General features: G+C 57.2%; 13 protein-coding genes across 13 annotated transcripts; 7 read left to right on the top strand and 6 right to left on the bottom strand.

The window, feature by feature from the left end:
* Positions 1-561: 561 nt before the first annotated feature.
* On the bottom strand, positions 562-1,925 carry SCHCODRAFT_02515754 (uncharacterized protein; the record flags this gene model as incomplete). Its single annotated transcript, XM_003027602.2, has 7 exons — positions 562-926; positions 989-1,092; positions 1,149-1,188; positions 1,251-1,443; positions 1,502-1,529; positions 1,591-1,617; positions 1,666-1,925. The coding sequence occupies 7 exons, from the start codon at positions 1,923-1,925 to the stop codon at positions 562-564; spliced, it is 1,017 nt and encodes a 338-aa protein (XP_003027648.1).
* A 471-nt stretch (positions 1,926-2,396) lies between these two features.
* On the top strand, positions 2,397-4,306 carry SCHCODRAFT_02672464 (uncharacterized protein; the record flags this gene model as incomplete). Its single annotated transcript, XM_003027848.2, has 4 exons — positions 2,397-3,626; positions 3,679-3,715; positions 3,882-4,210; positions 4,286-4,306. The coding sequence occupies 4 exons, from the start codon at positions 2,397-2,399 to the stop codon at positions 4,304-4,306; spliced, it is 1,617 nt and encodes a 538-aa protein (XP_003027894.2).
* A 1,177-nt stretch (positions 4,307-5,483) lies between these two features.
* SCHCODRAFT_01105167 (uncharacterized protein) lies at positions 5,484-5,897 on the top strand (the record flags this gene model as incomplete). The annotated part of the gene is made up of 1 exon (XM_003027847.3): positions 5,484-5,897. The coding sequence occupies one exon, from the start codon at positions 5,484-5,486 to the stop codon at positions 5,895-5,897; it is 414 nt and encodes a 137-aa protein (XP_003027893.2).
* A 221-nt stretch (positions 5,898-6,118) lies between these two features.
* Positions 6,119-6,983, bottom strand: SCHCODRAFT_02602889 (uncharacterized protein; the record flags this gene model as incomplete). Its single annotated transcript, XM_050344050.1, has 4 exons — positions 6,119-6,476; positions 6,576-6,748; positions 6,833-6,887; positions 6,970-6,983. 4 exons carry the CDS (start codon positions 6,981-6,983, stop codon positions 6,119-6,121), a joined length of 600 nt encoding a protein of 199 aa, XP_050198032.1.
* A 1,731-nt stretch (positions 6,984-8,714) lies between these two features.
* SCHCODRAFT_02715788 (MFS general substrate transporter) lies at positions 8,715-10,469 on the top strand (the record flags this gene model as incomplete). The annotated part of the gene is made up of 10 exons (XM_003027846.2): positions 8,715-8,831; positions 8,898-8,942; positions 9,013-9,072; positions 9,134-9,250; positions 9,310-9,385; positions 9,462-9,605; positions 9,688-9,831; positions 9,893-10,014; positions 10,069-10,115; positions 10,175-10,469. 10 exons carry the CDS (start codon positions 8,715-8,717, stop codon positions 10,443-10,445), a joined length of 1,143 nt encoding a protein of 380 aa, XP_003027892.1. The 3' UTR covers positions 10,446-10,469.
* Positions 10,470-11,069: 600 nt separating this feature from the next.
* SCHCODRAFT_02641327 (uncharacterized protein) lies at positions 11,070-13,254 on the top strand. Its single transcript, XM_050346201.1, has 4 exons — positions 11,070-11,404; positions 11,459-11,564; positions 11,620-12,534; positions 12,595-13,254. The coding sequence occupies exons 1-4, from the start codon at positions 11,105-11,107 to the stop codon at positions 13,089-13,091; spliced, it is 1,818 nt and encodes a 605-aa protein (XP_050198031.1). The 5' UTR covers positions 11,070-11,104; the 3' UTR covers positions 13,092-13,254.
* Positions 13,255-13,421: 167 nt separating this feature from the next.
* SCHCODRAFT_02641326 (uncharacterized protein) lies at positions 13,422-14,193 on the top strand. The gene is made up of 2 exons (XM_003027845.3): positions 13,422-13,956; positions 14,025-14,193. Exons 1-2 carry the CDS (start codon positions 13,477-13,479, stop codon positions 14,037-14,039), a joined length of 495 nt encoding a protein of 164 aa, XP_003027891.2. The 5' UTR covers positions 13,422-13,476; the 3' UTR covers positions 14,040-14,193.
* Positions 14,194-14,549: 356 nt separating this feature from the next.
* On the bottom strand, positions 14,550-17,245 carry SCHCODRAFT_02752799 (uncharacterized protein; the record flags this gene model as incomplete). Its single annotated transcript, XM_003027601.1, has 4 exons — positions 14,550-15,743; positions 15,798-16,550; positions 16,601-16,798; positions 16,853-17,245. 4 exons carry the CDS (start codon positions 17,243-17,245, stop codon positions 14,550-14,552), a joined length of 2,538 nt encoding a protein of 845 aa, XP_003027647.1.
* Positions 17,246-17,453: 208 nt separating this feature from the next.
* On the top strand, positions 17,454-18,194 carry SCHCODRAFT_02641322 (uncharacterized protein). Its single transcript, XM_003027844.2, has 3 exons — positions 17,454-17,471; positions 17,528-18,003; positions 18,058-18,194. Exons 2-3 carry the CDS (start codon positions 17,533-17,535, stop codon positions 18,070-18,072), a joined length of 486 nt encoding a protein of 161 aa, XP_003027890.1. The 5' UTR covers positions 17,454-17,471; positions 17,528-17,532; the 3' UTR covers positions 18,073-18,194.
* Positions 18,195-18,448: 254 nt separating this feature from the next.
* Positions 18,449-19,205, top strand: SCHCODRAFT_02641321 (uncharacterized protein). Its single transcript, XM_050346200.1, has one exon. The coding sequence runs from the start codon at positions 18,488-18,490 to the stop codon at positions 19,073-19,075; it is 588 nt and encodes a 195-aa protein (XP_050198030.1). The 5' UTR covers positions 18,449-18,487; the 3' UTR covers positions 19,076-19,205.
* SCHCODRAFT_02641317 (bifunctional 6-phosphofructo-2-kinase/fructose-2,6-bisphosphate 2-phosphatase) lies at positions 19,174-21,507 on the bottom strand. Its single transcript, XM_050346199.1, has 9 exons — positions 21,358-21,507; positions 21,095-21,301; positions 20,857-21,045; positions 20,731-20,798; positions 20,563-20,679; positions 20,492-20,515; positions 20,358-20,441; positions 20,148-20,303; positions 19,174-20,060 (listed from the first exon to the last, which is right to left on the bottom strand). Exons 1-9 carry the CDS (start codon positions 21,374-21,376, stop codon positions 19,245-19,247), a joined length of 1,680 nt encoding a protein of 559 aa, XP_050198029.1. The 5' UTR covers positions 21,377-21,507; the 3' UTR covers positions 19,174-19,244.
* Positions 21,508-21,632: 125 nt separating this feature from the next.
* SCHCODRAFT_02591254 (uncharacterized protein) lies at positions 21,633-22,441 on the bottom strand (the record flags this gene model as incomplete). The annotated part of the gene is made up of 5 exons (XM_003027599.2): positions 21,633-21,769; positions 21,823-21,964; positions 22,025-22,135; positions 22,200-22,282; positions 22,343-22,441. The coding sequence occupies 5 exons, from the start codon at positions 22,439-22,441 to the stop codon at positions 21,740-21,742; spliced, it is 465 nt and encodes a 154-aa protein (XP_003027645.1). The 3' UTR covers positions 21,633-21,739.
* Positions 22,442-23,268: 827 nt separating this feature from the next.
* SCHCODRAFT_02554991 (NCS1 nucleoside transporter family) lies at positions 23,269-26,215 on the bottom strand (the record flags this gene model as incomplete). The annotated part of the gene is made up of 13 exons (XM_003027598.2): positions 23,269-23,659; positions 23,801-23,963; positions 24,056-24,193; positions 24,252-24,359; positions 24,465-24,678; positions 24,869-25,060; positions 25,190-25,295; positions 25,359-25,444; positions 25,583-25,680; positions 25,754-25,868; positions 25,945-25,974; positions 26,027-26,091; positions 26,147-26,215. The coding sequence occupies 13 exons, from the start codon at positions 26,213-26,215 to the stop codon at positions 23,379-23,381; spliced, it is 1,665 nt and encodes a 554-aa protein (XP_003027644.1). The 3' UTR covers positions 23,269-23,378.
* Positions 26,216-26,273: the final 58 nt, after the last annotated feature.

The following is a 26,273-nucleotide window of genomic DNA, read 5'->3' as shown; positions in this document are numbered from 1 at the left end:
CTTGCTGCCAGCAGTTGACGGTTCATCAGGACCTCCGGCAGATGCATCGCAGCAAGCGTCGGATCGTACGCCTCTTTGCCCATACCCGCCAAACGCCATCTCGTGTAACCGTAGGTTACGCGCCTGCGTGATGGTCTTCTGGATCGACGAGCAGCCCCAGCCGCGGTCGTCCGCCAACTTCATGACCACCGACAGCACCGTACGACGAGGAGCTCTCCTTCAGAATCAACAGATCTGCACTGACGCAGAGCAACGTCGCCTGCCTCCGTTCCCCGACAGAGGTGCTGGAAGTCGCTGAGTGATACTGGATATGCACGGTGAGGAAGGTGATCCATAGGTTCGGGGTCGTGGCGCATTGACAACATTCGTCCAGGCTGGCGAGACGCCCGCGGGATCATCGTGCTCATGCCTCACGAACCGGCGATGGCAAGGGACAGGTAACGTTGGGCGACGACCCAACGCGGCGCGCGCGATTCGGAGGGTGTGCGAGGAGGCGGACTGGCTGTCGCCGGAGCCGTACACGTAGCGTGGGCGAGGGGGGAGGCGTAAGTGAAAGTAGCGTTAGTCGACGGTCGTTGGGAGCCTGCCCCGTCCAGAGTTGAACATCCGCACGGTCACCAACGTCGCAGCGAACGGCTCGTCGTTGACAAAGTCGAAGATCGACGTCGTGGTATCCTTCGGGTTGCAGAGATCACTGCCGATGGGCAAGGTGGTCAAAGTCAAAGCACTGGCGGCTTCAGCGGCGGGTGAGGAGGACGGGCTCATCAGACGTCTGAGCCAGCCAACGGTGGAATAGCAGATGGATATTACAGAGCAAGGCGTAAATGTGTTGTATGGAAGTCCCAAGATCAGCTTCGTCGCACACCAACGCAAGCTGGAGGTCGCTCCGAGGCCGAGCACTCTTGAGAACCCGCTGGCGGTCTCTGCTGACCATGGTGATCGAGTGAGACGTTGGTCTATCGTGGATATCTTGTCCGCGTTGTCGGACAAGCGCAGGGGCGGGGCGCAAGTTGACGAGCGGGGGAGGAGATCGCCGAGAGGGCCGGTGGCGAGTCAAGCGCAGATGAGCTACGCTGATCACGGTCCGGTGCGCTGAGAAAGTGCACGTTAGAGCGAGCCTCGACGCGGACGAGCCCGGATTCACGCACTCATTTGCACGACAGGCCGCCATCGATGCGGTCGGTCGTCCTACGCATAGAGCCGGGCGCACGGAGCGGCGGGACCCCGGTCCTGGCGCCAGCGTGAGAGACGGATCTTCTCAAGGGCGGTAGGCCAGCCGTGACTGACGCTCGCGAGATCACGCCAGCACAGACGCGGCGCATCCCCAGCATGACGCCGAGGCTTCTGGGAGATGCCCGACGCGTCGATCGAGCCCGAGGGCGAGCCAGAATAGACCGAAGATTGCGGGAGCCGGGAGGGGGAGCTGGGGAGGGAGGCGCCAGCCTGTGGGAGCCTGATCTTGGTCAGCGGTGGTCAAAAGAAGGAGATGCGAAGTACGCACCTGCGACCCTCGCCTCATCGCGCCCTGCCTGCACGAGTCAACCCGGCGACCACTTCAGAGCGAGACGACATGGTGCGCCGAGGGGAGACGCATGTCCAGCAACGACGGCGAGACAGCTGTTCGTGCGTGAGCGTGGTCGAGAGAGAACGCAGGCAGGCGCTCACCTAATCTCACTGCCGTCGATCGTCCACGCCCCACGAAAGCCCCAGACGCCGGAGATGCGAGCAGCGCTGCATGCGCTGTGCTTCGTTGAAGAAAGCAAGGAAGGGGGAGCTTGGAAAACCGTACCTCTGAGCCAGGGAGCTGGGACATCATGGGGGAAGGGTCGAGGAGGCCGACCGACGGCATCTGCCGAGCGCATGTGCTGTGCCGCGCCCTCGGCAGCATCAAGGCGATTACCATGTATGGTAGAGGCGATTACCATGTATGGTAGGGTGGCTGTGCCCGCTGCGTCGGCGTCCGCCCGAAATTCACCGTTCAGGCCGTTCGACTCGCACGCACGCTCGGGCGAGGGGGCACCGCCGCGCGTTCTTCCTAGCTTATCCGGGCTCGAGCCGACCGTGGCGGCTAGTGCTCCTTGCTATACGACTCAAGCTTCCAGGTCCTTGGTTCTTTGGAAGTATGTCCTAAGAGCCCCGTACGCCCTCAAAGGTACTTCAGGTCGACCTTCTATCGCCCTTCATCTCAAAGGGAATGTAAACACGCTTGCGGCGCGGTAAATCGATCAATCGTGCAGCGTTCAACCGTGGACCCTTCATAGCTTTCGTTCCGATTCATCAGAAAGCGTTTATCCAGGATTCATCGCAAGGCAACACTCAAGGCTCCATTGTTGGTGGAAGTTTGATCAACCCATAAAAGAAGGTCAGCATGAAGATGAAGATCATCTTCCCCTGCTATGCCCGCCATATTTCCTGGTGTCGAGAGCGAATGCGAGCTTCTACTTACCTATCGCCAACTCGCGCGGGACTCTACAGCTCTGCACGAGATACCTGGCCTTCAAAAACGTCTCTCCGCACTATCGAAAAGCCCCCGCCTATTCCAGTATTTGGGTAACGACCCTGCCGATGTCCCAGTGCACGAATGGGTCCCTCGCTCGTCGACAGTAATAACCATCACTACGTGCTTCCTGGCGATGGACGTTATCGCTCACCGCGATCCCTCTCTGACTATTTGGACGCAGCGTGCTCTCGCCGCTTTCCTGCCGCGCGCGTTTCGGTGGCTTCCGTACCTTCACCCTGCTTACAGCAATCTTCGACCACATCCCTACCATATAGGTGTCCTCGTCCACATTCTCCCCGTCATGTATCGACATGCCACACGCACCTGGAGTTTCCGCGAGCGTTCCGCAACTCTGAACAGATACCTTCTGTCGCTGTGGATTCACGTCGTGACTCATCTGGACCCTGACTCATGGGATGCGCCGCACGACGGTGGGACGAGTGACCTCGACCATCTACACCTGCTCGGGGATTGCGTGCTGGATATGCTCAGCCCCAAGGACGCACTTGCGGGTCGCCCGGAGCGCAGTCATCTATGCGCTACATTGCGTGAAGAATTTCTGCTTGTGACGAAAGGAAAACCCCGCCGTGCACTCGCAGGTTTCTTACGCACTGTGACCGGACTTTTTGGTCACGCAACTGCCTCGCTGGAACACCGTCCCCTGCATGTACACATCCGAGTCATCACAGCTTTGGTGGAGAATATAGTCCCCGAGACGTGTCATTCTCGTGATATCCTTCGACTTTCCGTGGACCTTAGTCGCCAGACTCGGCGCACAGACGCCGTTGAGGCGGCGTGCCATCTACTGCTCGCGCTTTGGACTACAGCGCGGAACAACGATCCGTTGGTGTGGTCGCTGCAGCGTGGTCTGATCCACGTCTTGCGACCTGACCATCGAGACAGCGTTGTCGTTGAGAGTGCACGTCTTGCGATCCATCGCTATGTCGCTGCTCGTACGACATCTCGGGGCATACTGCTTGCTCTCATGGCTGAAAGACTACCTTTATCGGTCCTCACCGAAGGATTCTCCGGCGATGTCTCAGTGATGCGAGAGGTAGAGGTCTTGCTTGAGCGGCGACTCCAGATGATATCCTTTGCGGGTGGCAGAACTTGTTCCATGAAGCTGGTCAGTTTGTTATTCATGATGTGACTGCTAGCTCACTGACGTCCCATTGCAGTGCAGAAAAGCAATGACTTCTACGCAAATATACTGTTGTCCTTGCTACACCGCCGTTTACTGCTCCAAGTGCTGTCAAAAATCGGATTGGAAAGGTCATAAACGTGCCTGTATCTGGTACATGTACCGTTTACCAGCTGCTTGTTCCAGTTGAGTCATTTCTTCTCGCTGCAAACCTTTCCAACGCGCTAATCACATTAGCAGGCAACATCAAATCACCGTTTGATACGGCTTTTGCTGCCCTGCAAGCTCTTGAGTATATGCATTCGGCGAGGGGCTGCAACCTGCTTGAGGACCTCGTTCGCATCGAGGAGGCTTGCCGCGCTCTGGAGGGACCGGACGAAGTCAACGTGGAGCTCTTGCTCGATCGACTGCCACCTCAGCATACCATTACCCTCAAGACACCGGCGGGAAGTCCTCCGACGAAGACGATTTTAATCATGAAGGCGCGACTCTTTCTACACAAACCATCTGTTGTGACGATTGTGCTTGAACCCAAGTCTCTGTCGTCATTCCTGGGTGCATTTAATCTGGTAAGTCCCTTTCGTCTCGTAAGATGCCATTGTTCACTAATCTTGCCGCTACAGTGAGACATATATTTGCTCTAGAACATTGGATGTAAGACTTGAGATGAGCACCGACGCTAGCTCTGCGCAGTTCAAGGTTCTTGTATGAGAAGTTGTCTCCCTACCTACACGCGCCCTGACTCAACGAGACGTAATCATGACATGCGTTCCTAACCTCCAGATGCGGGATGCAGCGGGGTTAGATTGGGGAGCTATCAGCGTTGGCTGCGCATCCATGGCGTGCTGAGGCGCTGGCGTAAGCCTGAAGGCGGTTGCTTAGTCCGAAAAAGTACTGTCCCCGCGACGGCGGGATCATAGAGGCGAGCTTCTCCCCTGCAGAGGCGACGGTCAGTTTTTTGGAGGCGAAATATACCTCGGCAGAGGCAGATGGCGGGCTCGTGTATGTGAGCCGCGCCTCGGTCGAGGCGGGCGAGCTTCGGCTTGCCAAAGAGAGATTCCACTGTCAATCCGTCTTCATGATAGCCTATAGCAGCTCCATCGAGGTGAGCTCTACCTCTAATGAGGCTAAGAGCTTTACAGATTTGGAAGGCGCCTTCACTGAGAACGCTTCGCCTTCGCGCAAGGCGGCCTCAATTCATGCCGAGATGGAAGTAGCTTCTGCTTTTCGGAAGAAGCGAATGCGAAAGAGGTCCCATTGCATCACGTGCAGACGTTGAGATGCTGCTGCGACTGAGAAGCAACGACCCATGTAAGCCACCAAGCCGCCGATCATCTCCGAGAGTAGTTCCTTGACAACAGGAGTCCGGCAATGACCGAGCCGCGATGATGCCCACGTGAAATGCTAAAGTTTGCGTGACATGCACATGACAAGTTGAACTTCAGGAAGGCAATGTCTCCCTGTAGATGGCATATGAGCCTGGAGGGAATGGGTAGAGGTCTCCAGACTGTTGCTGATATCATCTGAGGTGCAATTGATAGACTGTGCATGGGGCATACCAGTCTGGCAGAAGAGATCTGAACAGACAATGCACTTGTGTCTTGGTGGTGTCTCCTTCAGTGCAGAGCAATGTGTTCTTTCTCCAAGTGAAGGTATATAAATGCGGGAAAGTGACGCGTGGCATGGGATCAAAAGAGGCCGACCAACGCGCAAGCGTTTTCAAGACAGACCACCACTGCCCTCCGCCCCCCACAAGTTCAGTCGGCCACACAAGTACCTTACCTTCAAGCGTCGTGAGTGGCTCAGTCTGCAATCAATCCAAAATACGACTGGAACTGTCAGATGTGCTTGAACCACCCATACAACGCCCAGTACATCCAGGATTTCGTCGCCAGGCTCAGCAGAAGCATGCGAAAGCGCGCGATCAGACAATGCAAGGCGACGTCGATATTCACGAAGAGAGCTGCCGTCTGCGCCTACTGTAGCAGGGTCGTTATTTTCAACAGGGCCTACGATTTGTACCGACTCTGTGCGCACATGCGCGATTACCACTATTCCTACGGCCGGGTCTGGGCGGACGGCGTGTTGGACGATACCCAGACCGAGGGATGGGAGGGGTTGCCGCTGGGTCCTCGGGTGAGGGTCAGCGCTAGCTTGCAGCAGCAGTTGGCCGAGGGAGGAACCGAGACGATACGGGGTGCGGGTTATGTTAGTGCAGTGACCTTCAGCGAGGCGCAACACATCGTCTACCTTTGAGGTGCGTGAGCATACCATCAGACAGCGCGACCGCTACTTATTGAACCATAGAGATTGATGCCATTCCTTTCGACATACAGAATGTACATACATAACTTCTCAGAATCCTCCTTCGTCACCCCGCGCCGCGTCGACCGCCTGAAGCGCGCCGACCACCTGGAGCCCCTACTCCCCCAGCCCCCACCTCCTCCTCCTTCTTCGCACGCGGCGCGCCGACCGCCTCAAGCGCCCGGACCGCCCTCATCCCCCACCCCCTCCTCCTTCTTCGCACGCGGCGCGCTGATCGCTTCAAGCGCGCCGACCGCTCCAGCCCCCCCTCCCCCCTCCTCCTCCTTCACCGCGCCCACCGCCCTCATCCCCCACCCCCTCCTCCTTCTTCGCACGCGGCGCGCCGATCGCCTCAAGCGCGCCGACCGCTCCAGCCCCCCTTCCCCCTCCTCCTTCTTCACCGCGCCAACCGCCCTCAGCCCCCACCCCCTCCTCCTTCTTCGCACGCGACGCGCCGACCGCCTCAAGCCCCGTTTCCCCTCCTCCTTCGTCACCCGCGCCGACCGCCTTAACAGCGTTCGGCCGAGAGCCCTAGGAGCATGAAGGTCACGAAGGGGCAGAGGTGGCGGATCGAAGACATACGGTGCTTAGCTTGAACATCGCGCGGACATACAAATGAAACTGACTTACTCCCCCCCTCGATTATACACCAAGCACTTGACGACGGCAGGTTCGGCGGCGGAGGACTGCCCGAAAAGGGCCCACCCAGCCAATGCTAACGCCGACGGCTGTATAAGACAGAAGACACGCAAGCTCTCGTCGGTCGCGGGAGAAGACGGCGTAGACGCGGATGAGCATGAGCACTAACACGATGTGAGCAGTGTTGCGCCTCGACGAGGCGGGGCGTGTGATTGGGCGCCGAGAGGACAAAGCTACTCATTGCTCACGACAATTTGTGTCTCGACGTTGTAAATCTGGCGGAAGATAATGACGGACTGGCAACTGCAATCGTCGTCGGCGGTTAAAAAGAGATAGCGAGCAAAGCGTCAGCATTCGGCCACGCTCTGAACACAAATCCACTCACGCATCCTTCGGCATTGCGCAGAACTTGAGGATAGTGACGGTGACTCCGCCGAAAAAGCTCAAGTAACTGTTGAGGATGAGGTAGGACCCGCGGGTGGAACGACGCCATACGCGAGTAATCTTGGGTACTGCAGTGCGGAGGTCGGCGGCGAAGATGAGCAGCGGAATAAAGAGGCGATGTCAGATAGTAAAGTGGCGAGCGTGACATGCTGTTCCACGCGGCGATCTCACGACCATGCACTCGGACCGTGAGTGTCACAGCAACGTGACTCGGGCAATCGGACGGGTATGCCACATCATCAGCCGAAGTGCAGGGTGAAGACGCGGGTGAAGAATCAGGGGACGTCGGGAGCTTCAGCGAGATAGGGTGATGATCTAGCGATGCCTCCTGATTATTCTCCCGTCCATCTCCCGCCTAGTCTCCCGACTCCTTTTTTGGCGCGCCAAAAGGGTGATTTGAGGGAGTAAAAACACATGAATATTTGGCATCTTTTGGGTTTTAAAAAAGCTCCATATCTGTCCATAAATACATGGCTCAAAATTACCTGTTTATTGATGCGCAAAAGGTCTAACAGAAATACTTCCTTTTGAGGCCAGAATTTGACTGCTGTTTACCGCTCATATACAGATCTTTTGTGATACATTTTTTGGAATAAAAAGCTGCTCTCAAAGGCTGCTTTTTGAGGCTACCTTTTAACGCTGGAGAACGAACACTTTTTAACCCAAAAATAGCATGTTTTTTAGCTGCCTTTTGAGGCACCTTTTAAGAAACTTTTTTATCCCCCAAAAAGGGCCTTTGCCACTCGTGGAATGCGTCCTATGATGTCTTCACATTCTAGGGACCCGCGATGGAGCGGCTCGGCAGGCTCTCTATGATGTAAAGATCACCACAAGCAGGCGCGCGAGCCCTGTACCAGAACACACGCGATGATGCGGCGTGAAAAAATTGCCCGAGATGGGGGGCGCACGGGCGCTTATAATCCCCTATCGCCTCCAGCTCGGGCCCGCGATCCCCCAAGTCCTTCCCCGCATAAAAGATTCGGTCCCCCGCACTGTACGACTATCTGTAAATCTTACGCTTCACGACTTGACTTTGTACGACCACGACCACGATGGCCTCCTTGGCATCCCACGCACTGGACGCCGCGGCGCTGCAGCCCCCGCCGCTGGCGCGCACGTCGGACAAGGGCAAGAGCACGGACGTGACGATCGAGGTTGACGACTCCGCGATCGACGATCACGACTCGGCCGAGCTCGACTCGATCACGGACTCGCTGCGCCACCGTCGCGCGAGCGACATCGAGGTACACACGCACACCACGGGGCGGCGCGCGTCGGCGCTGCGCGACGACCACCACGACGGGCTCGCGCGCGTGCGTCGCCCGAGCATGGTGCCAGAGGATAAGCCCGCGAGCGCGGATGTGCATACGGGCTTTGAGAAGGCGCCCGCGGTGGTGGTGGAGGAGCATGTGTTGACGTCGGATAGGACGCGGAGGCCGTCCGCGCTGAGGCAGGATACGTTTGAGACGCTGGATACGAAGGTGCGTGGGCTGCGATCGACCGAGAGGGTGCTTACTGACTGTCGATCAGAACTTCGAGCCAGACACCCAACCTCCCAGTCGCACCTCTACCCTTGCCCCTGTCCTCCCCCGCCTCGACTTCGAGGATGCTCCGCAAGGGAAGTCGAAGTGGCGGAACAAGAAGTGGCGCACGGCTCAGTCGCACGTTGCGTCTCTTTGGTTCGCCATGTTCGTGGAAGGTTCGATCGGTGTTCCCCGCCCCCTTCAATCACTTACCCCCCTCCTAGGCTGGAACGACGGCACTACTGGCCCCCTCCTTCCCGTTATCCAGGAGACGTACGGGGTAAGCTTGCATTCGTATTTCCTTATTACTTATCACAGAGCCATGCTTACCCCTTTCTTCTTACAGATCAGCTTCTTCATCGTCTCCCTGCTCTTCGTAGCGAACTGCATCGTAAGCGCGATGATGTCGAGCACAGACTCGCCGCACCCCGAAACTAGTGCTTAACACGCAACTTCGTCAGGGTTTCTTGTCCGGGACGTTCCTAAATGTCTGGCTGGATGTGAAGATTGGGTTGGGGAAGGTGAGTGAATAAAGTGCATGTCGAATATCCCATACTAATTTGAGCACGCAACCTCCTGTAGGCCATCCTCCTTGGCGCCCTCGTCCAGCTCGTCGCGTACGCGATGATCGCGCCGACGCCCCCATTCCCGGTCATGGTCGTCGCGTACGGTCTGGCTGGCTTTGGGATGTCGTTCCAGGTGGGTATCCCTTTCCTTGTTGTTTGTTTGTATGACTGATCGCGACCATCACCGCTCAGAACGCCCACTGCAACGGCTTCATAGGCAGCCTGAAGAATCCGTTCTCGAAGTTGGGCGTGCTGCATGCGACGTATGGTGCGTATACGGCCTTTTGCTCACATTTGTTTGTGCGTGGCGAGAACTAAGTATACTAATGCCCCCTCCCACACAGGCCTCGGCGCCTTCTGTGCCCCGCTCGCCTCGACCTACTTCTCCACGCAGAAGCACTGGTCCTTCCATTTCCTCATCTCCACCGGGCTCGCGCTGCTCAATGTGTTCAGCCTGCTGTTCGTGCTGAGGGGAAAGAGGCAGGAGGGTGAGTCATTGTTCGCCGGTGTTTCTTCATTATGCAACCTTCCTTTGTACAACATTGAATGCAGACTGACTTCAATTTTCAGTCCTCATGGCCGAAGGCGGCGTCGCGCAGCAGGAGCGCCAGTCCGGTGGCGGCAACCGGTACAAGGCGATCCTGAGCAACCGCTCGGTGAACTTGCTGGCTACTTTCGCGCTCATTTATACGGGCACGGAGGTGACGCTTGGAGGTGAATTTGATCTAAGCTTTTAACGTCGTTTGAGTCATATACTGACTGTACCAACCTCAAGGATGGATCGTTACCTTCATCATCAACAAGCGCGGTGGTGGGGAGAGTGCCGGTTACATTTCGTCTGGCTTCTTCGGTGGTTTGACTGTTGGCCGGTTGGCGCTGATCTGGGTGAATAAGAAGGTTGGTGCAATCTGCGTCTACATGCAGGTTCTGCGACTAACTGTTTACAACCAGGTCGGTGAATACCGCGCCCTCTTCATGTACCTGGTCATCTCCATCTGGTATGCTGCTTCTGCTTATGGCTTGTGCACCCTACCCCGTTTGGCTGACCATGATACAGCCTCGAAATCACCATTTGGTTCGTCCCCTCCATCATTGAGAACGGTATCGCTGTTTCCCTCGTCGGCGTCCTTCTCGGACCCATGTTCCCCATCCTGCTTGGCCAGGCGACGCGCGTTGTACCCAAGGTGTACCTCACGCCGAGTGTGGGCTTCATCGCAGGCATCGCAATGGTAGGGTCTGCGCTCCTACCGTTCGCGACTGGTGTGCTGTCGAACCAGTACGGCATTGGAGCTTTGCAGCCTTTGTTAGTCAACTCGCCTTTTTTCTGAGTGTAAGGAGTGCTGATGGGTCACTTCAGCGTCGTCTCGATGATGTGCACGATGTTCACGATATGGTGCTTTGTGCCGAACTCGGAGAGGCGGAGCGATTAAAAGCCGAGACTGAGCGGCGGAGCACCGAGAGGTGGAGGATGTCAGGGCGGAGGTGGGCGGCGGCGGGCCACGGCGCGCGCCGGAGCACTGGCAGAAGAAAATGCAAAATAGACGAAGTTGAAGTTACGACTTCCCTAGACGTTTGCTACGTGGATTCCATCTGTCTGTTTGTAACCCAATAGATTGTACTTGCTTTCGTTGCTTTTACTTCTGCAGAAAAGGGCATAAACTCGATCTAAAAGTCGAACCGTCGAGCAAACATATGCAAATCGAAATCCGGCTCCGCCCCCGACGCTCCGAATTTGATCTTGGCGGCGATGCACATGAATTCCCCGCGAACGTTCGTCTCGCGCGCCCTGCTCTCCTGGCGAAGGGGACGAAGTCCACGGCTTTCGGTATCTCGCAGCCTGTAGACTGGGTGTTTGTCGGACGAATACACCTCCTATTGAATAGCCATTCGCGTGATCAGATCCGTGCTGAATCCGTATTGCATTCAGATTCATTTCCTGACATTGGCCAGCCCGATCACTCCCAAGCTCTTGGCTTCCGCGCTCACCATGAATACCCAGCATCCGCTGCAGGAGCAGATGATGTCCTCCTCGGACGGGCAGCAACAGCAGCAGCAGATCGACTGGAACGCGGCGCTGGGCGGCGCGGGGGGAATGGGCATGGGCATGGGCATGCAGCAGCTCCCGAATGAGCTGATAGGGAGTATGGGAGGTGCGGTGATGTCCCCTCAGCAGGGAAATATGGACGGCAGCCAGCAGTTCAACCCGCAGATCCTGCTCGAGCAGCAGTTCAAGCTCACGCAGCTTCAACAGCTGCAGCAGCTGCAGAACCAGATCTTCCAGCAGCAGGTGCGCGGTGTGGTATGCGCATGGCTCTATCGCGCGTGCTGACCTCTGCTGCAGCTGGCGATCATAAGTGGACAAAATAACCAGGCGCTGCAGGATGCGCCGCAGGACGCGGGAACGCCGTCCGGGAGACAGACGCAGTACCATGGGCTTCCGACACCAGGTGCGCACGCCTTATCGCCCCCTTCACAAGAGTCGGCATGGCTAATGCTTTGCAGGGCCGTCCAGCGAGCTGCGTCCTCAACAAGCCCCCGTCGAGTTTATCTCCCCCATTGTCCTCAGCGGCTACACGGACGGCCCCCCTACACCCTCGAGCACCGGCGGTGGAGGCTTCCAGGACATGGTCCCACCCCTCCCCCTCAATATGGGCCACTACGAGCATCATCACGGGTCCCACCACGACCACGCCCTCGCGCGCGGCTCTATGTCCGCCCCCGCGAACGTTGCTTTCCACCAGACGAACGATCTCGACTTCGATGTCTCCCCTCTGACGTCGCCGTGGCTTGGGCCGGGTCATCATGGCGGACAGCATAATCAGCATCAGCTCAATAACGGCAATCGTAGCCATATGCAAGGTCAAGGGAGGGCAAGCTTGAAGCGTCCGCCTTCGCCTGGGAATGACGACGCGAACGGCGGTGGGCCTGCGCGCAAGAAGGCGCCCTCGACGCGTCCTGCTCCGGCGCGTAGATCTAGTGCTCAGCCGCGCGGCTCGCGCTCTACAAACTCGACGCCGCTGCTCCATGCTGTTGCAGAGGACAGCCCCTCGCCTGTCGACCTGTCTATGCCCCCGCCTGCGCCGCCGCCACCTTCGAACGGTTCGAATGGCATTCCAGAGCACCTCATGCCTATCACGCCGTCGATCATGATGAATATGTCGCGCTTCGGGCTGACCGCGGCGGATTCCATGCCCGTCTCCGGGAGCGCTACACCGACGCAGCAGGAAGCGGCCCCTGTCGTGGACCAGGCGAAGACGAACGGATCGTCGAAGCGGAGAGGGTCGACAGCGGGTGCAAAGCAAAGTGTTGACGTACCTGCGAAGGCGACGAGATCGAGGTCGTCAACGAGGAAAGCTGCCTCAGGCAGCATGTCTCCCTCCGCCCTCGTCAGCCCGGGCTTAAAAGCCATCCTACCTGGTGCGTCACTCTCTTTACATCTATCTCCCTCGACTAGCTGGGCTCACCTGCCTACCACAGCCGGTACCTCTCAGCCCACCGCACAATTCCCCAAAAAGTCGCACAAAGCTGCCGAGCAAAAACGGCGCGATTCGATGAAGACGACGATCGATGACCTGCGCGGGCTGCTCCCGCCCATCCCCCTCCCCTCCGCCCTCGGCGAGCAGGGCGGCGAGCCCGGCGTGCTTCCCGGCGCCCTCCCGCCGCGCGGACCACCCAAGGCAGGCGGGGAGGGCCCGAACAAGGGCGTGAGCAAGCTGCAGCTGCTGATTTGCAGCAATGAGTACATCAGGCGGTTGAAGGGGCGGGTGGCGAGGCGGGACGAGGAGATCGAGAGGCTGAGGGCGGAGGTGAGGCGGTTGAGGATGGGGGGTCCGTCGAGTGGGAGTGGTGCGTTTGGGGAGGAAGGCGAACTGGATCTAGAGAGGGATCTGGACGTTGGGGAAGAGGCGATGACCTATGGGTATGCGCAACGGTCGTTGATGGACGAGGACGGGGAGGAAGATGGGGACATGTGAAGAGGAGGGTGTAAGGTATGGTAGATATTGGGATGCGATGGGGAAACTACTCGTGAAGTGACATAGCGTAGAGCGCAGTCTGACGGTAATTTATGGCTATGGTTATTGCACGATGTGCTTCTTGGGTTTCAACAGTTGGGGAATGGGACAAAGCCTGCGTGAACAACTCAAGCTCACCTCAGCTATAAGTTTGGTAAGTAGTCTTCCTGGTGCACCTTCATTCGCTCAACAGCGAATTTGAAGCAAACACGTGATAGCCACGAGACAATCAAGCAGAACCATCGCGCGCGACTCTTTGTTGCTCGGCGCAACTTGCTCCCTACTTACCATCATCTGCAATTTTGTCTTGTCTTTATCCTTTTCGCCACACATATTACAACCGCAGATGGTCATATCGATCACCTCCGACAACAAGGCTGTCAGCGTTGGGCTGAACACGCCACAGCCATCGCTCAAGCCGATGCGGGAGTTCCACTACTACGTGAAGAATGACGTCCCATCCGGCATCGACATCACCAAACCGGGGACTCACAAGTACAGGCAGAGGCCTCCGACCTATCTCTTCAGCTACCTCATGAAACCGGCGATGATCTACGACTCGTACAGAAGGAGCGGTCAGGAGGAGGCCACCGTGGAGGCGACGCTCGCCAAGTATCTCGCGTTCGTCAAGGAACAGATCAAGCTGACGTGGGGAAACGGGGTGACGAAGATGAAGATCGAGGGCGAAGAGTGGTGGATGTTCTACGCCGTGCAGTCGCTGCGGAAGGAGGATATACTGGCTCTCGACCAGGAGGTGAGAGATGGGTTCCGGCGGGTGATGGCCGCTCCGGTGGATCCAATGCTCATCGTATATCATCATCCTCGCGTGCGTCTTCCTACCTGAGCTGCTTCGAACTTATGCTCACGTGCGCCTTGTACTCCCCGGGCCGCTAGCATTATATTTCTTGAGCATCCGAATGTTTTCCCCTTCCTCGCGGCCAAGTCACACGCACACGTCGCAGCACATTACGTTGCAGATGTCCGTTTTTGTGATGTCGTAGCACGGCAATATGCCCACCTGTATATTCCTGCTCAATCCATTGGAAAACATGGGTGTCAGCCAATTACAAGTACTCATTTTCCGCAACGAGGCTGCAAGGGGCGGCGCGTGGAGAGGCGAGGCGAGAAGGTCGCTCTCCAGCGCCTGAGGAGTCGAGAGTGATCAGCAGGGTGCGAGTACCAGAATGGTGCATCTCGAACGAAGGGCGGGATGCGGGAAAGTGTTCGATGACATCCGGGTACGCACCAGAGGCTCCCAATATGAGTTGCATAGATGGATTTGCCAAAGACGGTCACGCTCGATGTCTCAAAAGCGACGGAAAGAATATATAGCAATCGACACGGACTACAATAGATAAATTGCTTGGAGCGGCGCCTCGGTCAACGAGAGTCGCAGAACGCCAAGGAAAGTGAGTCAGTCTACTGCTTCTTAATGAATTGCCCATTCGCATCGCGGGGGTGCGCCAGCGCGTAGGCCTGCGCCATCACTCCATTGAGCTTGCGTTTCTTTCCCTTGGAAGGCGCCCGGGATCTACGGGCCTGCGTAGACGGCCCCGGGCCAGCTTCCGCAGACGGTTCGGTAGATACAGGCGTTCTCTTGACTTTTTTCGCTGCTGGCGCCCGGTCGTCATCCTCGCCGTCCGAGTCTGCAGAGGCGGATCGTTTGCGCGGGTTGCCAGAGTTGGTCGGCAATGTGCCGCTGCCGCTGGCTTGAGCAGCGGTAGAATTAGCGGCAGCGGCAGTTGCTTGGACGAAATCATTGCCAGCTAGAGCGTTGGTGGATGAGCCGACGGAATCGTTGGTGTTGATGTTGATGGCATCGAGAGCGTTCAGTGTAGCCAGCGTGCGGTGGCCGTGCAGAAGTGGACGACTGATACCGCTGTCGTTCGGGTTGTTCGACTGTATCGGAAGTGGGCGTCGAGGAGCATCAGGTTCCGTATCCTCCGTGTCATTGCGCCGAAGTCCGCGCCATAGTGCACGGGGAGGCGCAGGCGTGGGCGCCTCGGGTCCAGCGGCAGCGGCAGCATTCGAAGAAAGGGCGGCGTCCGACATGGTGACATCAGCAGCAGCAGATGGCGCACGGGGTCCTGTGAGCGGAGACAGTTGCATCTTGGGCGCAGGACCGCTAGTGGTAGGCCGATCCTTAGCGCGATCGAGGGAGGCATCATCGACGGATATTTCGGATCGTTCTTGATCTGTCGCTTCACCGAAAGACGTCGTGGCTTGCGCAGGTTGAGCAGCACCAAAGGGGGCCGCGCCTGGGTTTGGCTGCGCCTGAGCTTGAGGCTCTGAAGGGTTCGTCGCAGTCGCCGAATCATCAGCGCCAGAGTCAGGCTCGATCAACGATGTCGGGAAAGCGGGAAAGATTGAGTTGACTTCGTTCATCATGAGAATGACCGCGTCATCGGACTCCGGTGAGCCCCACTGGAAAGGCTGAGACCACGGATAACAGCTTCTGATGGGAGCAGTCTCGGGCGTGTAGCTCAGCCAGTCGTCCTTCACCTCGCGCCCTTCGATGCGTTCGAACACGTTCCATGACCATAAATCGCTGACCATGGCCACACAGACGACCTTCTTCTGGTTCCAAGCCTCGGTGACGAGAACGAATAAGGCCTACGTCGCAAGTTAATATCCTCACTCCTGAAGGTTAGGTGAACGTCGACTCACCTGTATCATCAAAGAGCGCATGGCCTTGTAGAACCGCGAATAAGTTTTCGTCCTGTAAGCTTCCTCTTCGAGTTTGCGAGAGGCAGACCGTTTGCCCTCCCAGAGCATGGCGACAGCGAAGCCGACGAGAAATTTGAGCCTTTTGAACGCTTGCTTGTGGTTGCAGACGTGCGCATAAGGCTTGTCTGAGTGCCACCAGCCGGCTGACCCTATATCGCTAGCAAGCCAGTCCGGCTGCATGGGAGCAGGTGCAGCAGCGGCGACATGGGATACGTGTGGCTGAGGTGGGGCACCGCTCGTAGTGGAGTTGGCATTCTGTGCCGTGGTGGTCTGAGATCGAAGCTTGACGTGCGAAGGCGCAGGTGGTGTATCGCGTGTATCCTCTGGCACATAATCATCGTCGGAGTCACTTTCGTATTCCTCTTCATCGCTGTCGTAGTCATCGATTTCACACCGATATTGCGGAATGAATTCCTCCGCGTCAGGAGGGAGGCGCGACGCCTCATCGAGCTTCTTGCGAATATCAGCACAATCCTCCGCGATCTTCTCAGCAGTGATCGGATAGTTCTCCAGTGGCGTGACGACTCCGAAATCAGATACGACGTGCTTCTTGCCCTTGGTCTTCTCGGTCCGGGTAGTGCATGTGGACTTGTCGAGGAAGCTATCCTCCAGCTCCGACAAGTCGCCTTGAACGATGATCTCGTCCCGAGGTATAGCGATATGGCTGCCACGCACTTCCTCAGCGTCAGATTCCTGAGCACTGCATGAGCTCAGAGTGAAGTAAATGACGGCACTGAACTCACCTCGACAGGAAGATCGGTCAACGCAGAAAGGTCGGGAGGTTCAAACAACGTATGGAAAGACCTCAAGCGGGATTCCAGATCCTTGAAGGGGAGGGCGCTCCTTGAAGGCAGCGGCGGTACACCAGGCTGTCGAGGTGTTGATGTCGAGGGCGCAGACGCGGACTCAGGCTGTGGTTGCATTGTAGCGTTACTGGAAACCTGGCGTGAGGTATGAGATACAGCAGAGACATACGCGAATGCACAGACTCGTACCTTTTCCTCAGCATTTGCAGCAGTCGCACCTGCAGGAGACTCCAATCGCGCGAGCGCAGGTGGCAATGATGCGTCTGTTAGTTGCAATGCCACCTTCTGCTTCTTGGACTTGAGAAGAATACGGACATCCTTCGGAAGAACCCATAGCTTGGGCTGAGGGACGACCGATGCCGGCCTGTTCATGAACGCGTCGGCGAGATATGTGATGACAGAGTTCCAAAGTGCATAATCTTCATGCTCGGTATGGACGCGATTCGTGTTGGTAAAGGCTTGCAGCATAGGAATCATGATCTTCCAGTGCGACCTCAGGACCGACGGCAGCTGCGAAATGGGAGGATGCGTCAATGAGGATAACGTTGACTCGACATCGCCACCAGCGCCGGAGGGTGGCATCATGGGTGATGGGTGTTGGTGAATGAAGAGAATGTGGCCGCGTGTGGTCACGCCTTGTTTATATATGCGTGCGCAGTCATGCCGGTGGCGGCCGGTGGCATATCGATGGTCATTGTTCAGGTTGAACGTGGCCATCACGTGAGCGCTTGCGCGTCGCGTTACTTACGATCCTGATGGCGTCACGTCCCGTGACTATCACCTTCTTGTCTTCTACTCTCATCATCCGGTGCGTGCGCTCATCCGTCTCCCCGGTCGCTCACTGACGCAGTTCACCTGAACCAGTGCAGATGGCTCTGACTATTGCATCCGGCATCGACCACGAACTCTCCACGCCACCACCTTCACTCAAGCCGTTGCGCGAGTTGCGATATATCGTCGACAGGATTGTTCCAAAAGGCGTCGACCTTCGCAAAAAGGGACCTCACCGATACAGGCAGGCTCCGCCGACCTACTTCCTTGGCTACTTCATGAATCCGATGAAGATCTACGATGCGTTCAAGAGGCGCGGTCAGCAGGAAGCCACGGTCGAAGCCACTCTCGAGAAATACCTTGCGCTTATACAAGAGAACATCGGGCTGACATGGGGGGACGGTATACTGAAGGAACGTATCAACGGTGAAGAATGGTGGCTGTTCTACGCCGTACAGTCATTGCGCAAGGAGGATATCCAGGCTATCAGCGAGGAGGCCAGGGATGGGCTCCGGAGAGCTATGGGGGTTGCGGACGATCCCATTCTCATTGCATATCATCATCCTCGGGTGCGTCTGACTATAAGAGCTATTGTGGTCTTGTGCTAACCGGCTTCTCATTAGCACTACATCTCTTGAACCCGCAATCATTCTCCCTCGTAATCATGGTATACGGGCGTCATCGCGCTGGGCGTATCGGATGGATATCTCTTGGGATCATGTGACATACCCTGACCTTGAATATACCTCTTAATATCGGAGCCTCGTGTGTGTGCCCCGTCGTCTCGTCATCGGATAGAACGTCCGGCGTGAGTGGCGCACTGGCAGCTGTGCATTTCAGTCTGTCCGGTCGGTACAGTGTGAATGAGAAAGCCTGGGCGCGGTGCTCTCCATACAAGATCATCTGGCAGGTCTGGCAGCGGCACTGGCATACATGAACAGAGAAATCACGGGACGATGTTGACTGGTGACTCTGAGTCGCGCCGCGTGGGCCTGCGTGGGCGTGACCGAACCTGCCACCACCATCAACCGCGTCACTCTTTTGCCCTCAACTATGGAAACCACGCCCCCTCTTACCGGCACAATCCAGCATACTGACGCCTCCCCAGCCACCATTGGCGGAGCTATCGCGTCTGGTGGCCGCAGGCTTCCCCAAGTTACGCTCAACATCCGAGACATCGTCCCGCCGCAAGTCAACCCAAACGACAGGAGCGTGAGGCACTGCTACATACAGCCACGCCTAGTCTACCTTCTCGGCTATATCATGTCTCCGAAGAAGCTTTACGAGGGCCTTCAGAGGAGTGGCAAGGCGGAAGCAACCATGAAAGCCACCCACGACAAGTACCTCGCCTACATCAAGAAGCAATGCAGGATAACATGGGGAAATGGTCTGACAAAGGGGATCTGGGACGGTGAGGAGGTTTGGCTATTTTGGATGGCGGAGTCGGCGCGGAAGGAGGATATATACGCTGTAGAGCTTGAGGAGGTCGCAGGGTTTCGGCGACTGCTGGGCGCTGGTGCAGATCCCGCTCTCATTCTGTACAAACATCCGAAGGTACGTCCTCCGGCACTGGCGCGATCAAGTGCTACTGACATCCCGTTTATAGCAATACATCTGTTGACGAAGGGTCGCTATACGTGAGCGGATCGCATGCTGTGGGCAGGGCACGTTTCGAACGGCTGACTAGTCGGCGCTTGCCGGCTTTGAGGTTTGAATTGGGCAAGACGTCGTCAGCAATGTTCACTGCGCCCAATTCATGTTTGTCTGTAGCTAGCTATGGTACAATGTGCATCTGTCTAGAATAGATTGTTTAGTACGTTTCCGGCTCTCCAGTCACCACCGCCGCGTCCGACACCGGCCCCTCATCAGTGGTAACAACCACCTTCGGGCCCGAGGTCTCCGTCATCGCCTGCGCGCGCGGCGCCTCCTGCACCACCTGCGGCACCCCCGCCGCCGCCGACTCATCCGACGTCAACTTCCTCTTCCCCTTCGTATCCTCCGCATAGTTCTCGTAGAAATTATCATCATTCTGCCCCCCGTCCGCCACATCGCCCACCCGCCTCCCAGGCCCGTCCCAGAAGTGGAACGCCTGCGAGTGCACGCCGTAGGAGGCGGGGACGACCTCGAGCAGGTCGCCGCGCGCGATCTCGATGGCGGGAATCTCAGACGCGGGGAGGCCGATGAGGTAGGCGAGCAGGCAGCGGATGACGGAGGAGTGTCCGATGATGAGCAGGTCCTCGCGCTCGCGCTCGAGCTCGATGAGCACGGGCTCGAGCCGCACGCAGAGGTCGTGGTAGCTCTCGGCGCGGGGCGCGCGGAAGGCGTAGGGGTCCTTGACGAAGCGCTCCCAGTCCTGGGGGTAGTACTTGCGCGCTTGGTCGGGGGAGAGGCCGTCCCAGATGCCGGGGTTGATTTCGGACATTTGGGCTTTCTCGACGACCTTGATGTTGACGGGTGGGGTGTTTGCGGACTCCATCGGGTTAGGGACCTCTTGCATCGTCGTTTGGACGGCGGGCGTGGCAGCGACGGTTCCGGTTGTCACCTGTTGCCGGCCATGCGACGCAGACGCTTCGGAGAGGAAGGGCCAGGCAGTGTGATGGGCACGACGGCGGGTGGAAGTCCATATCTACGAGTGTAGATGGGTAATTAGCCTCGAGTTGAAGATGGGGAAAATGCAGGTTGGTTCGTCATGATGACGAGTGAAAACACTGACCACCAATCTCCGCTGCTCCTGCTTCAAGCCGCGCTCCTTCAAGCTCTTCTGCCATCGCTCAAGCACGAAGTCTTTCAGCTTCTCGGCGTACTCCCAACCGGCAGGCGAGAGGTCGGAGTCGGCTTTGTACGAATGTTCGATGAGGGATTGGCCGGACTGAAGGGCATAAGTTAGTTAGGAACTACCAGAGGATAGACGGTCAAGGCGCACCCTGGCAAAGTAAATTGTCCGATAGCGGTTGTGGATGTTCATGAGGAAGAAGACAATCCGAGATTGAAGGTAGCCACGGATGTTCTGCATGGCTTATGAGATATGTGCACTATGGATAAGGTTCGTTTACTCACGTTGACCATGATCTTCTCTCCTACCTAGCGAACGGTTAGACGAGTCGGAATGCTAGAGGGTCATGACGCACGTTGATGATGCGGATGAACGGCCATGTCGTCTCCTCAACGGGCTCGTAGAACTTCTCGTGGTCTTGAATACGACGGAAGTAGTCCTTCACGGCCTGATCCGGGTCCCATTCACGGTACTGCGATTGGGATGTGAGGGGTATCCTAGCGCGGGTTCAACGGGCACGCACGTCTGGAGAGGAGATCTTGACGCTTCGTATATTGTTTTCAATGATCTCTTGGTTATCGCAGACGGACTCTTGAGGCAATGACAATGTCAGTGAACGGGCAACATGCTATGACGCGCGCGTACGCACCTAGCATGATGACATGGATCCCCGCATCCGTGAACTTCTTCGCCAGCGTCGCCCGCGCCTGCCTCGTCCCATTGTTCGCGTCGTATATCACGACCTGCCCTCCCCCATGGAAGAAGTCCCAGATCAACTTCTCGCAGCCCTCCAGGATCTTCTTGCGCAACTCATTTGTTGATTGACTACGTTCTCCGCCTACACAAGGGTGAGCACACGTTGGATGGGCGATCGGTTGTGCACGCACCAAGATTAAAGTAGTCTGGTGGCAGGTTCTTCGTCCCTCCGAGCGTCTTCCGGCGGTAGTCGCCGGTGGAAACGACTTGCGTCTTGACGCCCATCCATCGTAGATAGCGTTCCAGGGAGCGGGAGATATGGGTCTTTCCACGAGCTGGTAGGCCGACGGTCACGACGAGGATCTTTCCGGCGTGCCAGAGGAGACCGGATTCCGTGGCTAACCGATACACGTTGGATTCAGCACTCGACCAGCATGGCGGACTGTTCACGCACTGTACAGAGGTGCGGCCATGGCGAGGAGCTGTGAACCAAGTCAGGGAGTCCTTGGAGTTGATTTCCTGCTCTCGGAATGGTATGAGGGACAGAAGGAGACTTGTGCGGGACGGCGCTTGAATACGGAAGACAATGGAGCGTGCGGAGGTGATGATGGAAGAGATCGCTTCCCCGGTCCGAGCGCCGCCGGAGCGCCCACAGGTAAAAACAAAGGCAAATCCAGGAAAGAAGTGCAGGTTTTGCGCGTCTCACATCGAGGTCTACACAACCACTTTGCATTACATACGACATTCGCATTGGTAACAGTACACCCTCGATCAGTACACCGATTGTCCCATTAATTTGTTGCCAACCAAGTGTGTGTGGCTTTGATTTTGCCTCTTTACTTACAGAAGGTGATAGCGAGGTTGACCTGTGAGAAAATATCAGCATCCGGCTATTGAATTTATGTAGGACAAGTCGTACATTATCGTGAACGCACTGGCGCTGCGCGCTGTAGTCACCCGTCTGGTGGAAAGCGCCCGCGCAGTTGGCGGACTGGCAGTTGTTGCCGACGCCGTCGCACCCGTTGTAGTACCCGAAGCCGGTGGCGACGGAGAAGGTATGACTTGGGGTAAGGTGATGGTATGAGTATGGGTGCCGTGGCAAGAAGGATGGTAAGACGCACGGAGGAATGAGGGTCACGTCCGTGCTGGACACTTGTCCGCCGTTGACGAGCGTGAACTCAACCATGGTGCAGCCCTCGCCGTTCGCGCCGCAATTTCCCGTCTGCAGGAAGCTGCAGGGGTCAACGAATACGACTGATCAGCGCCAAGCCTTACAAGACGAGACCAGCCACTCACGCAATGACCGAGCGCGCCTCGCCCTGGAACGTATAGTCTCCCGGACCGGAGTGCAATTGCTTGAAGTTCTGGTAGATCACCGGCTAGGAAGAGATGTTCCTCAGCTCGACTTTCAGATGCAGACGTCCACAAGAAGTGCTCACAGTGCCCCGGTTGCACGCATTGTCGAAGTGGATGGTGTGCGTCTCGGCGGCGGCCAGGACGGCGACTGCGAGAGTGAAGAGGATCTGGAAGAAGAGCATGGTGATGAGGAGAGGCTATAGGTAGCGAACGCTGTGCTGGCGTTCGAAGTTGCTGAAGAAAGTGTGAGCTACAGGTTAGTCCTTTTATACCGGTCCTCGCACAAGGTCACCCAGCCGAGCGTTTAAGGCACTTCCAGTCGAGAGCGAGGTCGATCTGGCATGGAACGCAAGCGGCGGCGAAGGATCTGCATAGCGAGAGGCGCTGGTGAGCGAGCCAGACTCGATTTCTTGTGCGGCCGTAGGTCTTCGTGCAAAGGCACGAGGGTAGGCACCGAGGCCAGCGAGGGGTTGAATGTCTTCATTGTCGAGGAGATCGGAGTAGGCGCCCGGTGAGAGGACTGCGTTCCAATGGAAGTGGTTGGACACTTGCTAGGGCGGCTGGGCTTTTGGCACTTGCGAGGTGATGCATAGCTTCTGGCCGTTATGGGTATAGTTCGTGTCTGTTACAGGGCACTCTTCACGATGGATGTCCTGGACTGGTATGGACGGCAGAAGGAGACCGAGGATATGCTTTCCGGACATTGATTCACTCGACGCATGTGGTCGAAAGCCGACCGGACAAGCAGACCTGGAGAGATCGCAAATTATCAGTATAGCTCGCTCTTGATTCAACGCGTCGCATCACCTTCAATAGACACTGTCTGGACGCTCGCGTTGAGTCAGGCTCACAGTCACAGGCCTTGTAGAAAGGAATAGCTTGAATATAGTATTCTAGAGTAAGTTAGTCGATGCCGACGCCAACAGTTACCTTCGAAAAAGCCGAGTTACTCATGAAATCAACAGCTCTTGACTCGAACTGCACGACGATCTGGGGCGCAGAGCCACCGGAGCTTGAACAATGGTTCCATTCACAACTTCGTACACCGCAAAGGACGGATTTTTATCGTAGGCAGCGAGCTGCCTGATCACGAGGCCCGGGCCACAAGTCCCTGTGGCGCTATGCAGCCTCGTACACCACGGTCTCCGCCCTGTCCTTCTTGTCTGGGTCCTCGTCGGCATGGCCCACGCTTGAGCCTTTGCGTCCAACGCTGGCGTCGTGACTCTCGCTCGCCCCATCATCCACCGCCCCCGACACATCCACCTCCCTGAAGCTCTTCGCTTTCCCAGGCACGGGGAACGCGAGGTTGAGCGCGTAGTAGATGACGGACGAGACGCCGAAGCCGGTGAAGAAGGAGAGCTCGTAGATGTGCGTGGCGGAGGCGGGGACGGAGCGGCCAGCTAGAGGGAGGAGGAGTTAGTATGGGTAGGTGAAGGGGGATGGGGTAGGGTAGAGTGATCATCAATGAGGGAAAAAGAGGATGGCAGACAGAAATGGAAGAGGGGAGTGGGACGGAGTAAGAAGGGAAGAACAACACTCACTAGCACCCGCAAAGCCCACCACATTGATCAGGATGCCCGCGATATACGCCGCGTAAGCGCGGAAGTTGACGCCGTAGGTGTAGTAGTACCAGCCGTCCTTGTGGTTTGAGTAAAGGTCGGCGAGGTTGTAATGGCCGCGGCGGATGAGATAGTATTCGGTGACCTATGAGAGAGTTAGCTTCCAGTCGGCTCGATGTGGAGAAGGAGGGCGGAAGGATGGGCCAGAGGCAAGGTTGAAGGGGGACGAGAACGCACCATAACCCCCGCGATCGAGCTTAGGAAGACCGAGTACGCGGACAGATACGACGTGAAGCTGTTGCTATCCTTCAGGAGGTTCCACGGGCAGATGCATATGCCGACGATGGCGGCGATGTAGCCCCCGCGGCGGATATTCTGAGGGGGGTGTCAGACTTCGTGCGAGTGAACCCATGACAGACGAGGGAAAACACACAATGAAGCGCGGCATCAGCGCCGTCAAGTCGCACCCAGCGCTGACGGAGTTGGCCGAGATGTTCGTCCCCAACTGCGCGATGATGAACGCCGTCGCGATGAACCAGATCTGTTTCCTTCGTCAGCATTCCCTTCCCTTCCATACCCAACCCTCCTCATCCCACCACCACCACCACCACCTGCATGAACAAAACCAAAAACTAAGTCCACTCACCCCAAACCTCTGCCCCCTCGACGGCCCATCGTCCAAAAACCTCCCGAGCAGCTCAATCGGCGACCAGATCGCCTCCCCGTAGATCGCCTGCGACGAGGAGCCGACGATGATGCCGATGAAGGAGACGAGGGAGAAGGTGAGCGGGACGGCGAAGACCTGCGGCCAGAGCGCGGCGGAGGGCGTCGTGGCGCGCGAGGCGAAGTCGGGGGCGTTGCTGGTGGGGGGAGTTAGTGGGCGTGAGTGTAGAGGGAAGGGAGATGAGGAAGGGAGAGGGAAGGGGATGAGTAAGGGTGGGGGAGGGCAGGTGGTGGAGGAGGTGAGGAGAGAAAAGCCGAGGGCGAGCAAGGTGTGGTAGAGCAAGGTGTGATAGCGGGCACTGATGTGCGAAGGAAGAAAGGACATACGTGATCAGCGTAGCCATATTACTGATGCACGACATCAGGCTGGACACCATGGCCCAGGAGAACTCAGGGCCATGGATCGTCGCGGGCTGCTTGACGATGGGCCCGACGCCATGTGCTTTGACTATGCACCAGACGAAGAAGGTGATGCCGGCGACGGGCGCGACGATGGCTTTGAGCGTGAAGAGGTGGCGGCTGGGTGGAGGGGCGGATTAGCAAGCGAACGAAATCATTGGCAGATGTAATAGAGTGGGAATAGCCGTGAAGATTGGGTATGGTGGAGGGAACTCTAATCTGGAAGCAACGCAAGAGGCCGAAACTCACATCTGGTGGATGGGAAACCAGATCGCCGGCAAGCTGATGAGCCAGAAGAGGAAGAAGCACATGAAGTCGCGCGTCGTGGTTCCTGACGATTCGGGTAGATGGTTCGCTTAACAGGTATCACAACGTTGTCAGCGAACATGATCTCTATACCAAAGGTCAGGCCACACACGTATATTGTTCGTCGACGGCCATATCGCGCGCAGGGCCACCAGCACGCACTGGCCCCCGATACTCGCTTGAACCCCGTACCAGATACTGCATATTGATTCAGCCGCCTAGTGTCGTGCGAAGTACACGAGCAAGCCGCGCACCATGCTAGAAGCCAAGGAATGTCAGAGATTGGCGTGGCGATGACGCTGGGCACGCTAGGTCCCAGCCAAGTGAATACAAGACTCACCCATCACTCCACGGTTGAAGGTGCACCACAGGCTGCCGTACAGGCCGAAACTGGTGCGCGCCACCACAGGGAAGGTGACATGGAAGATGGCGCCCTAAGACGCGTCGGGTGGTGTTAGCCTAGCGCCAGGCGAGGGGAATCCCGAATGCGGAGGGTTCCTGACTTACAGGACGTGCGTTGAGTGCAATGAAGGGCGCCACCGCGAGGTAGCCGACCCAGACGCATATCCATGCCTGCCACCAGGTTAGCCCCAGCTGGATCATGGACGAGGCGATCATCCATCTGTGTAGTCGTCAGGATCGATGGGATGACTTGACTGCAGAGGGGAGTTGCACTGCAGAAGTACATTCAGACGCACGTATTGATATTGAAGCTATCGGCTATCCAGCTATTTCGGGATTCGGTGAGCGCCTGATCACATTGCGAAGGGAAGGACGGACAAGGTGACAAAATTCCATCCCCTCCAAGTCCGCTTCTCTGCTTCCACAGGCCGCAGATCCTCATTCTGCGAACACACATACATCAGCCAAGCTCCCTCAAGCTCTCAGACACCCCCTCACCTCCAGAAACATCTGCGCATAAGTCTGCCCTGGCTGGTGGGACACCTCTAGTCGCTGCAGGAGCCCCATCGCGCTGGTACGAACGTGGAAGGGGGAAGCAAGAGCAGCTTGGCTGCGTCGGCCGAGC

Source organism: Schizophyllum commune (assembly GCF_000143185.2).
Source record: "Schizophyllum commune H4-8 unplaced genomic scaffold SCHCOscaffold_12, whole genome shotgun sequence".
NCBI lineage: Eukaryota > Fungi > Basidiomycota > Agaricomycetes > Agaricales > Schizophyllaceae > Schizophyllum > Schizophyllum commune.
The sequence above is the reverse complement of the archived record's forward strand: the minus strand, read 5'-3'. Positions and strand labels throughout refer to the sequence as shown.